Source organism: Bombina bombina, chromosome 1 (genome assembly GCF_027579735.1).
Source record: "Bombina bombina isolate aBomBom1 chromosome 1, aBomBom1.pri, whole genome shotgun sequence".
In the NCBI taxonomy this organism is placed as follows: Eukaryota; Metazoa; Chordata; class Amphibia; order Anura; family Bombinatoridae; genus Bombina; species Bombina bombina.
The window spans coordinates 1,399,074,272-1,399,090,684 of NC_069499.1; the positions used below are offsets into that span (position 1 = coordinate 1,399,074,272).

General features: G+C 42.4%; 1 protein-coding gene across 1 annotated transcript in view; it reads left to right on the forward strand.

Annotated features, from left to right (window-relative positions):
- Positions 1 to 16,413, forward strand: part of CASQ1 (calsequestrin 1) — a 138,375-nt gene that overhangs the window by 66,250 nt on the left and 55,712 nt on the right. Inside the window, exon 4 of the mRNA XM_053705056.1 lies at positions 1,525 to 1,636. Coding sequence (XP_053561031.1) covers positions 1,525 to 1,636 — 112 coding nt within the window. The remainder of the gene's footprint in view (positions 1 to 1,524; positions 1,637 to 16,413) is intronic.

The following is a 16,413-nucleotide window of genomic DNA, read 5'->3' on the forward strand; positions in this document are numbered from 1 at the left end:
AGGGGGCGCTGAAGAAGACAAAAAAATATACAAACATAAATAAAAGTACTATGTGGGAAAGAAGATGCATAAACAGACAAGAGAATGGTTGAAAGAATGTTATATTAACTAAATATAATTCAAACTGACTTAAAATCATGCAGATTGAGTTAACATTTCCCACTGAACTTAATATATCCTGACAGCTACTGCACATCATCTTAATTAAGATTAATCCGCTACTGGTTATTGGGGATTTTATTTAAAGAGGACAAACTTGGTGTGGTACAGACAATAAATCCAGGCAGTGTTTACAGAATTAAGTCCCTGCTGACCCCAATTACACCTTCCAAATGCATCCAAAGCTGAAAGATTGCAGAGGCTGATCTATAAAGCATTCAAAATCCTTTTTTTCAGTGGAAGACATGTGTACTTTATAGATGAGATGTGTTCTTTGACCCAAGTTATTAATGCAGAGTTTTGAGAAATTTAACTTATTTTACGGCTTGTATTGCTTGTTTTCCAGCCTGAAAAGATAACCCATGTGCTATATTAAATAACAGCTGTTAATTAAATTGAACATTTATATATATATAAAAAAATGGAATAATTATCTGTTTTTAACCTTTAAATAGTAGAATAAATGTTCCTTTGACATTTGTTCTACCATTTAAGGGCCAGATTACAGATGGATCGCTTTTGCTCAAGCGCTATCTCCACTAGAAATAATCTTTTGCGCTATTGTTATTGGTCGCACACTAAGCCAATCCGCACAAAGAGCGGAACTTAGAATATCGTGATAACCTATAACACACAACTCATGTCCTAAACCGAACGCATATTCTCATATCTTTGAGCCTTTATAACTTTTGTGTGCAATGTTTTTTATTAGATGGTGTTATTATGAGTGTAACTATATTGTGTAATGTATTCTTGATGTGTTTTGTGACTCTTTTTAGTTTCACAAAACAGTTAACCAGGGCTCTGAGGTAGCGGTAATCATTCTAGCGTAAATTGCGATTGCACTCACATGTTTGCATTTATTTTCAACTTGTGCGCAAATGAACACGAAAACCCAATATCATATGCGTGCATACGAAAGCACCCCACTCGTATTCTGGCCCTAAGTGTTTCTTTTAAATTAGGGTTTTTAGATGAATATTTTTGCACTGAAGTCTATGATAATCAAATTATTATGTTAATATTCAAATATTTAAATATGACATTCAATATTAGAGTACTATTATCTACAATTATTAATTAAGAATATTAAAATTGACTGCTATGAATTACTAATATAGCAATATAGCCAATATTCATTATCTTTTTTTTGAAGTTGTCAAAATGGTATATATATATAATGAAAGTCAAATATGGGCAATGATTTAATTGATACTTTCCCAAACTATAGTAAGTAGTCTAGCCTGTGACATTTAATGATCTTGTTATCCTTTTATCATTTCCTCCTTCAGACAAGTTATCTGCCTTTATCTAGCCTGCTAAATCTACTAAAGCTCTGTCTAATATGGGAACTGGTCTTTCTAGGTGCTGGAGGATCCTGTGGAGTTTATTGATGGAAGCCATGAACTTGCTGCATTTGAAAACATTGAGGATGAGCCCAAACTTATAGGATACTTCAAGAATGAAGAATCTGAACGTATGTCTAACGTGTCTTGTGTATTCTGTCTGTGGATTAGATTAGATTAAGCCATTAATTAGTTAAGACTAAAATTCAAAGAGATTTCTAGTGTGTTTTTAAATTCTTTATTTCTTAAAAGGAAAAAAATGGGTAAAATTAAATCATGTGGCATTTTATGATTGCACTGTTTCTTGCCAAAAAGGTTAGACACATAGTTAAATTCAGCTCCAGACTAGCAGTACACTACGGGGAGCTAGCTGAACACATCTTGTTAGCCAATGATAAGAGAAATATATATGCAGCCACCAATCACCAGCTAGCTTACAGAAGTTCGTTGCTGCTCCTGAGCCTGCCTAGGTGTATTTTTCCTTAAAGGATACCAAGAGAATGAAAAAATATGTAAAATTTAAACATATATTATAATTGCGTGCTCTATCTGAATCATGAAATCTTAATTTTAATTTTCACTCTCCTTTAACTCAAAGCTTAAAGGGATATGAAACCCAAACATTTTCTTTTGTGATTCAGACAGAGCCATTTTAAAAAGTTTCCACTTTACTTCTATTATAAAATGTGCTTAGTTCCCAGGATATTCTATGTTGAGGAGATACTGTACATATTTAATCATCTTGAAGCACTGCATGGCAGGAATTAGTGCTGCCATCTAGTGCTCTTGCAAATGGATAACATTCTTGCAAAACTGCTGCCATATAGTGCTCCAGAAATGGGCCAAGTACTAAGCATAAACCCATGCTTTTCAACAAAGGATACCAAGAGGAAGAAGACACTGCAGGAATATTGTGATTCATTTAGGATACATTTTTTATTGCAATTCTTTTTATATATTGTAGTGCATTTCATATAGGTACCATAAGAGTAATTTGACAGACCTGGCCCTTGGGGATAAGTTGCTTGGGTAAGATCTTACAATACTTGTTGTAAGTTCTGCACCTACAGGCAACCAATTTCAGTTTTGAGGGCTGAATTTAAAAATATTAATACTTTATTTCAGGTAGGTTAACCACTGAACCTGATTATGCCATATATGCTTAAAGGGACAGTTCACCCAAACATGTTCTCCCATTTAAATTGTTTCCAATGATCCATTTTACCCGCTGGAGTGTATTAAATTGTTTACAAGTAGCTCCTTTACCTCTATTTTGGCCTTTGAAATAGCTGATTTAGCTTGTGGTACCCCAACCTGTACTGAAATTCACTATACTGGAGTATATTCTATTGAATAGCCTAAACACAGTAAACACAGCCAGCAGAAGAAATTAAACTCATAGTAGGGTGCAGAATAGTTAAGTCATACAATTATCATTTTCCATTGTTCTCTCTAGGTATTGAGCTTTAGTTTTTCAGACAAATATAAGATAAAGAAGCAAGTGTGTGTACACAAAGTGATAATATAATGAGATATATTACCTGAAGCTTAACCCATTGTAATAGGATGTGGTTTAAAAGCACAAAAACAGCTACTCAATATACACAAATAAACCTGAAAATGCAATTTCTCATACATTTTATACTCTGCAGCTGGTATAACAAGTAATTGAAAATACATTACTATAAAAACAATTTTACAGTGTACTGTTCCTTTAACAACAAAATATGATTGGAGTTAAACATCATGGTTCACACCAGACAGTGGTCTCATCAAGGTGCACAAGTGTGCAAAACAATTTTGTTTCACCTTTTATAAAGCTGTCCCTTCCCACCTAGTCATACCCTTAAAACAGCTGTTCCTTCCCACCTAGCCATACCTCTAAACCAGCTGTCCCTTCCCACCTAGTCATACTCTTAAAACAGCTGTTCCTTACCACATAGCCATACCGCTAAACCAGCTGTCCCTTCTCACCTAGTCATACCCCTAAAACAGCTGTCCCTTTACACCTAGCCATACCTCTAAATCAGCTGTCCCTTCCCACCTAGCCATAACCCCAAGCCAGCTGTCCCGTCCCACCTAGCCATATCCATAAACCAGCTGTCCCTTGCTACCTAGCCATACTGCTAAACAAGCTTTCCGTTCCAACCTAGCCATACCCCTAAACCAGCTATCCCTTCCCACCTAGACATACCCCCAAACCTGCTGTTATTTTTCTCCTAGTCATACCCTTAAAAAAGCTGTCCCTTCCCACCTAATCATACCCCTATACTAGCTGTTCTTTCCCACCTAACCATACCCCAAAAACAGCTGTCTCTTCCCACCTAGTCATACCCTTAAACAAGCTGTCCCTTCCCACCTAGCCATACCCCTAAATTAGCTGTCCTTTCCCACCTAGCCATAACCCTAAACCAGCTCTCCCTGCCAACCTAGCCATTCCCCCAAACCAGCTGTCCTTTCCCACCTATCCATATCCATAAACCAGCTGTCACTTCCCCCTAGCCATACCTCTAATTCCAGCTGTGCCTTCCCACCTAACCCTACACCGAAACCCGCTGTCCCTTCCCACCTAGTCATACATCTAATTCCAGCTGTGCCTTCCCACCTAACCCTTCCACTAAACCAGCTACCTCTTCCCACCTAGTCATATCTCTAATTCCAGCTGTCCCTTCCCACCTAGCCATACCCCTAAACTAGCTGTCTCTTTCCACCTAGCCACATCCCTAAACTAGCTGTCCCTTCCCACCTAGCCATAACCCTAAACCATCTGTCTCTTCCGACCTAACCATACCTCTAATTCCAGCTGTACCTTCCCACCTCACAATACCTCTAATTCCAAATGTGCCTTCCCACCTTACCATAACTCTTAACCAGCTGTTCTTTCCCACCTAGTCATACCTCTAATATAGCTGTACCTTCCCACCTAGCCATACGCTTAAACCAGCTGTACATTCCCACTTAGCCATTTCTCTAAACCATCTGTCCCTTCCCACATAACCATAACCATACCCCCAAACCAGCTGTCTTTTTCCACCTAACCATACACCTAAACCAGCTGTCCCTTATCACCTAACCATACCTCTAAACCAGCTGTCCCATCCCACCTAACCATACCCCTAAACTAGCTGTCCCTTCCCACCTAGCCATATACCTAAACTAGATGTCCCTTCCCACCTAGCCATACCCCTAAACCATCTGTCTCTTCTGACCTAACCATATCTCTAATTCCAGCTGTACCTTCCCACCTTACCATAACCCTTAACCAGCTGTTCTTTCCCACCTAGTCATACATCTAATATAGCTGTACCTTCCTACCTAGCCATATGCTTAAACCAGCTGTACCTTCCCACTTAGCCATACCTCTAAACCATATGTCAATTCCTACCTAACCATACCCCTAAACCAGCTGTCCCTTCCCACCTAGCCATACCCCTAAAACAGCTGCACCTTCCCATCTAACCATACACTTAAACCAGCTGTCCCTTCCCACATAAACATTCCTCTAATAAAGCTGCCCCTTTCAACCTAGCCATACCCCTAAACCAGCTGTCCCTTCCCACCTAACCATACCCCTAAACTAGCTGTCCCTTCCCATCTAACCAAACTCCTATACTAGCTGTTCTTTCCCACCTAGCCATACCCCTAAAAAAGCTGTCTCTTCCCACCTAGTCATACCCCTAAACAAGCTGTCCCTTCCTACCTAGCCATACCCCTAAATTAGCTGTCCTTTCCCACCTAGCCATACCCCTAAACCAGCTCTCCCTTCCCACCTAGCCATACCCCCAAACCAGCTGTCCTTTCCCACCTATCCATATCCATAAACCAGCTGTAGCTTCCCCCTAGCCATACCTCTAATTCCAGCTGTGCCTTCCCACCTAACCCTACACCGAAACCCGCTTTCCCTTCCCACCTAGTCATACCTCTAATTCGAGCTGTGCCTTCCCACTTAACCCTTCCCCTAAACCAGCTGTCCCTTCCCACCTAGTCATACCTCTAATTCCAGCTGTCCCTTCCCACCTAACCATACCCCTAAACTAGCTGTCCCTTCCCACCTAGCCAAATCCCTAAACTAGCTGTCCCTTCCCACCTATCCATTTCCCTAAACCATCTGTCTCTTCCGACCTAACCATACCTCTAATTCCAGCTGTACCTTCCCACTTCACCATACCTCTAATTCCAAATGTGCCTTCCCACCTTACCATAAACCTTAACCAGTTGTTCTTTCCACCTAGTCATACCTCTAATATAGCTGTACCTTCCCACCTAGCCATACTCTTAAACCAGCTGTACCTTCCCACTTAGCCATACCTCTAAACCATATGTCCATTCCCACATAACCATACCCCTAAACCAGCTGTCTCTTCCCACCTAACCATACCCCTAAACCAGCTTCTCCCTTCCCACCTAACCATACACCTAAACCAGCTGTCCCTTATCACCTAACCATACCTCTAAACCAGCTGTCCCATCCTGCCTAACCATACCCCTAAACCAGCTGTTCCTTCCTACCTAACCATACCCCTAAACCAGATGTCCCTTCCCACCTAGCCATACCCCTAAAACAGCTGTATCTTCCCACCTAACCATACCCCTAAATCAGCTTTCCCTTACCACCTTAACATACCTCTAATAAAGCTGCCCCTTTCCACCTAGCCATACCCCTAAACCAGCTGTCCCTTTCCACCTAACTATACCCCTAAACAAGCTGTCCCTTCCCATCTAACCAAACCCCTAAGCCAGCTTTCCCTTCCTACCTAGCCATACCCCTAAACCAGCTGTACCTTCCCACCTAGCCATACCACAAACCAGCTGTCCCTTCCCAACTAGCTGTACCCTTAAACCAGCTGTCCCCTCCCACCTAACCATACCTCTAATTCCAGCTGTCCATACCTTTAAACCAGCATTCATATCCCACCTAGCCATGCCCCCAAACCAGCTGTCCCTTCTCACCTAGCCATACCTCTAAACCAACTGTCCCTTCCCACATAGCCATACCCCTAAACCATCTGTCACTTCCAACCTAGTCATACCTTAAAACCAGCTGTCCCATCCGGACTTGCCATACCCTTAAACCAGCTGTCCCTTCCCACCTAGCCATACCCCTAATTTCAGCTTTCACTGCCCACCTAGTCATACCCCTAAACCATCTGTCCCTTCCCAGCTAGCCATACCTTTAGTTCCAGCTGTCCCTTCCCACCTAACCATACCCTTAAACCAGCTGTCCCTTCCCAGCTAGCCCTGCCCCCAAAGTTTCTAGCTGTCCCTTCCCACCTAGCCATACCCCTAAACAAGCTGTCCTTTCCCACCTAGCCATACTTCTAATTCCAGCTGTTCCTTGCCACCTATGCATACCCCTAAGCCAGTTGTCCCCTCCCACCTAGTCATACCCCTAAGCCATCTGTCCCTTGCAATCTAGCTATACCCCTAAACTAGCTTATCACCTTATCACCTAACCATACCTCTAAACCAGCTGTGCTACCACACCTAACCATACCCCTAAATCAGATGTCCCTGTCCTCCTAACCATACCTCTAATTGCAGCTGTCCCTTCCCCATCTAGCCATACCCCTAAACCATCTGTTCCTACCCACCTAGCCATGCCTTTAATTCCAGCTGTCCCTTCCCACCTAACCATACCCTTAAACCAGCTGTCCCTTCCCACCTAGCCATACCCCTAATCCAGCTATCCCTTCTCACCTAACCATAAATCTAATTTCAGCTGTACATACCCTAAACCACCTGTCCCTTCCCACCTAACCATACCGCTAAACCAGCTGTCCCTTCCCACCTAGCCTTACCCATAAACCAGCTGTACATTCCCTCCTAGCCATACCACAAACCAGTGGTCCCTTCCCAACTAGCTGTACCCTTAAACCAGCTGTCTCTTCCCACCTAACCATAACTCTACACCATCTAGACAAACCCCTGGACCATCTAGTCATATGACTGGACTGACAATAGAACATCCATACCCCTAAAGCAGCTGTCCCTTCCCACCTAGCCATACCCCTAAAACAGCTGTACCTTCCCATCTCACCATACCCCTACACCAGCTGTCCCTTCCCACCAAACCATACCTCTAAACCAGCTGTCCCTTCCCACCTAGCCATACCCCTAAAACAGCTGTACCTTCCCATCTCACCATACCCCTACACCAGCTGTCCCTTCCCACCAAACCATACCTCTAAACCAGCTGTCCCTTCCCACCTAACCATACCCCTAAAACTGCTGTCCCTTCCCACCTAACCATACTCCTAAACTAGCTGTCCCTTCCCATCTAACCATAACTCTAAACCAGCTTTCCCTTCCAACCTAGCCATACCCCTAAACCAGCTGTACATTCCCTCCTAGCCATACCACAAACCAGTGGTCCCTTCCGAACTAGCTGTACCCTTAAACCAGCTGTCCCCTCCCACCTAACCATACCTCTAATTCCAGCTGTCCATACCCTTAAACCAGCTGTCCTATCTCACCTATCCATGCCCCCAAACCAGCTGTCCCTTTCCAACTGGCCATACCTTAAACCAGCTGTCCCTTCCCACATAGCCATACCCCTAAACCATCTGTCACTTCCGACCTAGTCATACCTTTAAACCAGCTGTACCACCCAGACTTTCCATACCCTTAAACCAGCTGCCACTTCCCACCTAGCCATACTTCTAAACCAGCTTTTACTGCCCACCTAGCCATACCCCTAAACCATCTGTCCCTTCCAAGCTAGCCTTGCCCCAAAGTTACTAGCTGTCCCTTCCCACCTAGCCATACCCCTAAACAAGCTGTCCTTTCCCACCTAGCCATACGTCTAATTCCAGCTGTCCCTTCCCACCTATGCATACCCCTAAGCCGATTGTCCCCTCCCACCTATTCATACCCCTAAGCCATCTGTCCCTTCCAACCTAGCTATACCCCTAAACTAGCTTATCACCTTACCACCTAGCTCTAAACCAGCTATGCTACCCCACCTAACCATACCCCTAAATCAGATGTCCCTGTCCTCCTAACCATACCTCTAATTGCAGCTGTCCCTTCCCCACCTAGCCACACCCCTAAAACATTGGTTCCTTCCCACCTAGCCATGCCTTTAAATCGAGCTGTCCCTTCCCACCTAACCAAACCCTTAAACCAGCTGTCCCTTCCCACCTGGCCATACCCCTAAACCAGCTATCCCTTCTCACCTAACCATAAATTTAATTTCAGCTGTCCATACCCTAAACCACCTGTCTCTTCCCACCTAACCATACTGCTAAACCAGCTGTCCCTTTCCACCTAGCCATACCCATAAAAAAGCTGTCCCTTCCCACCTAACCATAACTCTACACCATCTAGCCAAACCCCTGGACCATCTAGTCATATCACTGGACTGACAATAGAACATCCATACCCCTAAAGCAGCTGTCTCTTCCCACCTAGCCATACCCCTGAAACAGCCGTACCTTCCCATCTCACCATACCCCTAAACCAGCTGTCCCTTCCCACCAAACCATACCTCTAAACCAGCTGTCCTTTCCCACCTAACCATACCTCTAATCAAGCTGCCCCTTCCCACCTAGTCATACCCCTAAAACAGCTGGTCCCTTCCCACCTAACCATACTCCTAAACTAACTGTCCTTTCCCATCTAACCATAACTCTAAACCAGCTTTCCCTTCCTACCTAGCCATACCCCTAAACCAGCTGTACCTTGCCACCTATCCATACCACAAACCAGCTGTCCCTTCCCAACTAGCTGTACCCTTAAACCAGCTGTCCCCTTCCACCTAACCATACCTCTAATTCCAGCTGTCCATACCCTTAAACCAGCTGTCCTATCTCACCTATCTATGCCCCCAAACCAGCTGTCCCTTTCCACCTAGCCATACCCTTAAACCAGCTGTCCCTTCCCACATAGCCATACCCCTAAACCATCTGTCACTTCCGACCTAGTCATACCTTTAAACCAGCTGTCCCATCCGGACTTGCCATACCCTTAAACCAGCTACCCCTTCCCACCTAGCCATACCTCTAAACCAGATTTTACTGCCCACCTAGCCATACCCCTAAACCATCTGTCCCTTCCCAGCTAGCCCTTCCCCAAAAGTTACTAGCTGTCCCTTCCCACCTAGCCATACCCCTAAACCAGCTGCCCCTTCCCACCTAGAGATACTTCTAATTTCTAATTTAAAAGTCCCTTCCCACCTATGCATACCCCTAAGCCAGTTGTCCCTTCCCACCTAGCCGTACCCCTAAACCATCTGTCCCTTTCAACCTAGCCATACCCCGCAAATAGCTTATCACCTAACCATACCTTCCCACCTAGCAATACATCTAATTCCAGCTGTCCCTTTCCACCTAACCATACCCCAGCTGTCCCTTCCCATCTAGCCATACCCCTAAACCAGCTATCCCTTCTCACCTAACCTTAAATCTAATTCCTGCTGTCCATACCCTAAACCATCTGTCCCTTCCCACCTAGACATACCTCTAAACCGGCTGTCCCTCTCCACCTAGCCATACCCCTAAACCAGCTGTCCCTTCCCACCTAACCATAACTCTACACCATCTAGCCAAACCCCTGGAACATTTAGTCATATCACTGGACTGACAATAGAACATCCAGCTCTGCCCACAGAACACCTGTGGGGCTCCCTCCGCCCACCCTTGCTCCACTAACAGAACACCTATGACTCCACTTACATGCCACCAAACCTCCTGGATTCATCCCACCACCAAGATTACATCTAAAACCGGTTGAAAGAAAAGGCGTCTTTAAAAGATTTTTTTTCCTTGTTTTCAAACTTTTTAAAGGACATTTGCATAAATAATTTAAATAAATTTTGTTTTGCTTTAACAATACTTTTTTTAGTAGGTGTCACGCTAATGCTAGCGCATCACACTGGACCACACTAAAATTAGCTTGCAACTTGATATAACAACTCAGGCAGATTTAGCAGAGAAGGTTTAGCATGGGCAGCATTGCTCTAGCACACCCATTACTTTGAATGAATTTTGCAACCATTCATTATTAAATACAGCTGATATAACAAGTTGAAAGTTAAGGCTTGTGCATGCTTCTCTCTGTGTGTATTTAGTCTCCCTATGGGAAAAAGGGGACTCCTTGCTCAGTGTGCTTAGAGGAATATGGCTACACCTCAGTGACGAGGCCCAATGAAGGCCAAAACGATCATCTGGGGTTGCTGTGTTCCTTGTTCAGAGAGGAATTGCCTGGTATTTCGGCGCTGGACTGACCGTAATAGGCGGGATCAGACTGATATACTACAGGAAAGTTCTTCTCTGGGTAAAGCATTACTGGGCTAAAAGAAGATGCACCCAGGTGGTAAATCGCCATAGAACAGGCTAACAATAGTATTGAGCCAGTTGTTCGTTCCTGTGAGTGTGCTTCTCTCTGTGTGTATTTAGTCTCCCTATGGGAAAAAGGGGAAACCAGACGTGGACTCCTTGCTCAGTGTGCTTAGAGGAATATGGCTACACCTCACTGACAAGGCCCAATGAAGGCCGAAACGATCGTCTGGGGTTGCTGTGTTCCTTGTTCAGAGAGGAATTGCCTTGTATTTCGGCGCTGGACTGACCGTAATAGGCGGGATCAAACTGATATACTACAGGAAAGTTCTTCTCTGTGAAAAGCATTACTGGGTTAATAATAAGAAGCTGAAACCAGGTGATAAATCGCCATAGAACAGGCTAACAATAGTAATGAGCCAGTTGTTTGTTCCTGTGAGTGTGCTTCTCTCTGTGTATATATACTGTATATATATCTATATATAGATAAAATGTTCAAAGAGAGCACTCTCACCTCATTAGCAAATGCCAGGGTGCCAACGATTAAATATAAACACAAAAGGAGGCACTCACTGGTCTTTTAGTGAATTAATTTAATTAATAAAGTGTGACGTTTTGGGGACAAACTCCCCTTCCTCAGAAAAAAACATATAGATATATATTTAACAAAAAAAAAAATAACAGACATATAGAATTATCTATTCAAAAATAAAAAGAACATTTTCTTCTAAGAGAAGAAGAGCATATGAATTTAAAGTATTCCTAATGCACCTTCGGCTTTAGCGCAGTTGGTCTAGATCAGTTTCGAACTAACTTGCAAGTGATAAATAGAAAAGGATTTTTTAGTACACCCCATAGAGGTCTATGGGGAGAAGGAGTAAGGAAGGTCATGATATCTGAAGTCCTAAAGTTATTGCGCCAGAAGTTTTTGCCAGTGCGTTAACTTTTTAGTTTTAATTTGTAATATCAGTACTTACCTGGGAGCGCTAATTTGTATCGTTTCACTTGTAGTCTAGGCCTTTATGTCTTGTCTCTAAAGCTATGCCTTAATTACACTTCTGTATATTAAAGGGACATTAAACCCTAACATTTACTTTCATGATTCAGACAGAGCATACATTTGTAAACAACTTTTCATTTTACTTCTATTATCAATTTTGCTTCATTCTCTTGGAAACCTTTCATGAAGAAGCAGCAACGCACTTCTGGGAACTAGCTGAATACATTGGTTAGCCAATCCCAAGAGGCATATATGTGCAGCCACCAATCAGTAACTAGCTCCAAATGTATTGAGCCTATCTAAATATGCTTTTCAATTAAAGAGAACAAGAGAACAAAGCAAAGTAGGTAAAAGAATTACATTGGAAAGTTGTTTTAAATTGGTGTGCTCTGTCTGAATCATGAAAGAAAAATGTTGGGTTTCATGTCCCTTTAAAATCTGAGTATGTCAAGAACAAAATACCTTAATAGATATACCTGACATCAACTCATGAGGCTGAAAAGATTTGTAAAACAAAGTGACTTCTTTGTTCTCAAGCCACAATTTGAAATATTGTTCACATGCTTTTGTAAAAGCATTCTTAGGAGGGCAAGTGAATGAAAAGCAAGAAAGTAGTATTCCTAAAAATACATTCGGAGACAAAAAATATCTTAATGTTTGCAAAAAAAAGCTAATTATTTGAACTGTTATGTCAGCGTAGATTTGTTTGTTCCAAGTAAGAATGATTCTGTGTCAAACATTGTGATGACAGTGGATTGAAAAAGAAACTCTTTAGAAATGCTGATTGTGAACTTTCAGTGTAACTAGTCACAGGATTTTGTTGGATCTATAAAGGCCAGTGTACAAGCAATAAGGCAAAATTAACCTATCCCACATTACAGCACTCAGCATATCCGCCAAACAAAAGCTTTAAGCATGGTGTAGAGAAGAATTTTACTCTAAAGGCTCACACAAAAAAACCTCCATACATACTGAGGTATAGGAATCACAAATAACTCCTAAAATTCTTCTCAAAATGTCTCCTTAAAGTAAATTATGATTATAAAACTCTAAAAAATACTTTTCGCCCCATTACATCCATTAATTAATTTCTGAGATAAAGAAGAGCCAGCTCTTATTAAAGGGACAAATAATAAGTAGTAACTACTCTCTTTGCTATTGTATTTCATCCTGTTCCTGCTGTTCTTTACAAATCAGTTCTCCTATTTTAATAGCTTAAAGCTGCCAGATATTGAAGCTCCTCCTCTTTGTACTGGAGGCTGCCATCATAGAACTCAGGTATTCTCACAGGCTGTGACAGAAGCAGTGCTCACTCAAAGATCAGTAATGTTGGCTACTTTTTTTTTTACAGCTGTACAATAAAAAAGCACTAAAAAATAATATAGATTAATGCAGTCACTGGAAAATGTAGAGCTCCAAGATGGCAGCCCCTAGTACAAAGTATCTGGTACCATTATAAAACAAGAGAACGGAGCTGTAAGAACAGGATGAAATGCAATAAAATAGAAGGTGCGCTCACTCTAGAGCTGGAATCAGAGGTAATGCCCACAATGGGGTCAGGAACAGGTAGTTGGAGACGGGCACTTGGTATATACCCTCTACAAAGCTTGAGTGCAGTAGTTGGAGACCGGCACTTGGCCGACAGCTGGATACTGGAACTTGGCAAGCGCCCTCTGCAAGGCTAGGCACTGAAAAAGAATACCAGTGCTTGGTAGGCGCCCTCTGCAGGACATGGGTACAGGACCTATACCAGATAAGGCAGGATGGTGACACAGGATAATAGGTAGCAGTGACAGGCTGGAGATGATAGAATAGCCAGAAGACAAGCCAAGAATTAGATACCTGAGAACAGTCTGATAAGTTACCAAATACAGGGTGAATCTGTTCAGAGAGTAGTCAGGAAACAAGGCCAAGTTTGGTATACCAGAAAAGTAGTCCAATCTTTCATCAAACAAAAGGAAAATTCAAGAGAGTAGCAAGGAGGCAAACCAAATTCAGGAACCAGAGGAAAAAAACAAACACGAACTCAGGCAAGTTCAGAGGCACTAACAGACTGGTAGTACCACAAGGTCAGAGCATGGAGTGGTTTGTGAGGCTGCCTTAAATAGCAGTGCTGATTAAGAATCTACCTGCAGGTAACAGGCAGGGGGAGCTAGAGAGCTAGCCAGTGCAGGTAGCAGCACAAAGCCTGAGCCAGAGCCCTCCAGTGGTGAACAGACAAGCAACAGGATCAGACAGAACCAGCAGCAGAGGTCTCAAGTTCAATCCTAGGCACAGCTGTGACATCATGTACTAAGCACTGTGCGGGCAAGGTTCTCAACTTGTCCAAATAGCTTCATAATGAATGGGCAGCGGACCCTGCAATACGCTGCCCGTATGTATACCATTAGACACTCACTTGAGTGTGTAGTGCAGTCCCCTTCACTTGTGCATTTGTTTACATGAGAGAAGGGCCTGTAAATCACCCCAACCGAGCATGTTCATGGTGATTTCAATATGCCACCTCAGATGACCACTGCTTCTTACATTGTGGGATGCAGGTTCGCATGTGTGAACCTGCCCCGCAAATGCTGCTTAGTACATAGAGTCCAATGTCTCAGAAGGCTCTGGTGTTGACTGAGTAACTTAAAATAACAAATTAAGTATTCAATCTGCAGTTAGCAGGATTCTGCTTCATGCTACACAGTGGATACAATTAACTTAGAGGTTTCTCCAGCCTCACCGTCTTTATCCACCTGATCAGATTCTCCATCTTAAACTGTTATTTTCTATGTAGCTGATTCACTAAAGCTCACTATTCTCTCGTATTTAGTAAATCAGCAGCATAAACATAGACACTGGTGAAAATAGAGAGGTAAGTGAGGTCAGTAATATTGGAAAGTTTTGTCAGACCACTTAGTTACTTTAAACCCTTGATTGCTTTGATCAGCTTAAAGGGACATTAAACCCTAAAATTTTCTTTCATTATTCAGACAGAGAATACCATTTTAAACAACATTCCAATTTACTTCTATTATCTAATGTGCTTCACTCTTTATATAGCCTTTGTTAAAGAAATAGCAATGCACATGGGTGAGCCAATCACAGGAGGCAAATATGTGCAGCCACCAATCAGAAGCTACTGAGCATATCTAGATATGCTTTTCAGGAAGGAATATCAAGAGAACGAAGCAAATTAGATAAAAGAAGTAAATTAGAAAGTTGTTTAAAATTGTATTCTCTATCTGAATCATGAAAGAAAAAATTTTAAGGGCTTATTTACATTTGGCCCTGATTGGCCACAGCAAAGGAGATCCGGTAACACACCCAAGAGAGTTAATAATCAGCTGCTATGGATTTACAAAACCCTGTAATTGTTGCTAATAAAGTTCGGGCGTCTAGCAAAATTTTTCATGAGTGAGGAAAAAATTAAAATTGCTTATTAATATTTGTGGCAACCTGTGTAGCAGAAGGGATTTGTTTGTTGTAAACATTCTGAAGATGTTTGAGGAGGAAAATTCCAAAGGGGCTTTGTCCCCCCCCCCCCCCCCGGATACCAATGTGACAATTGTAAATATAAAAAAACCAACAGTATTTTGTGTGTAAATTCATTTAACGTCCCTTTAAAGTTAATTGGATGCATCTGCAATGCAATCAACGAGTTAACCAAAAGCCTATTTGAAACCCATAGAATGGGGTATTATCAGATTCCCAGAGTCAGCAAAGTACGTTACTGCTCTATTCAGCTCACCTCGGCTGATACACAGAGCTTTCTGAAACCCCAAACAAAGAGTGCCTTTACAGTACCATTTGCTGACATCAAAACTGCTATTTGGTATTAGTTTGTTTTTCCTTGTAACATGTTGTTAGAGAGAAATTACCAACTGATTTAGAACTAGATTACAAGTGGCGCGCTAATGGATTTTTTTTGCTCTTGCGCTAATTGTGCTTTAAACTTTTAATGCGAGCGAGTTTGCATAAGTATTGCAAGTTGAAAGTAAAACATTAGAGTGCAAGTGAAACCTAATAAGTGCTAACTTCAGGACTTTGGGTTTTGCGACCGCGTTAACTTCTTTTCCAAATAGACTTCAATGGAGTTCAAAAACTCCAAAAGAATAACACTTAGAGTAGGTGAGGAGGAGGTCATGAGCAGAGGGAAGGGGACGGGAGGGAGAGTATCTGGAGACGAGGTCATAGATATAAGGTAAAGCAGTGTCATTGAGAGCTTTGAAAGTTAGAGTCAGTATTTTATGTTTTATTTTGGAGGTTAGAGGAAGCCAGTGAAGGGAATGGCAGAGAGGTGCAGCAGATGAGGAGTGACATGTAAGGAAGATCAGCCTGGCAGAGGCATTTATTATGGATTGTAAGGGAGATAGACGGCATCTAGAGAGGCCGGAGAGGATTGAGTTGCAATAGTCAATGTGGGAAATAATGAGAGAGTAGATTAAAATCTTAGTTGTGTCTTGTGCGAGGAAGTGGTGAATTTTGGAGATGTTTTTAAGGTGGAGACTGCAGGAATTGACCAAAGACTGGATGTGGGGAGTGAAAGTGAGATCTGAATCAAATGTGATCCAGAGGACATCGGCATGCGGGGTTGGGGTAATAATGTGATTATCAACAGTTAGAGAAGTTTTGGGGGGGTAGGGATTTTGGA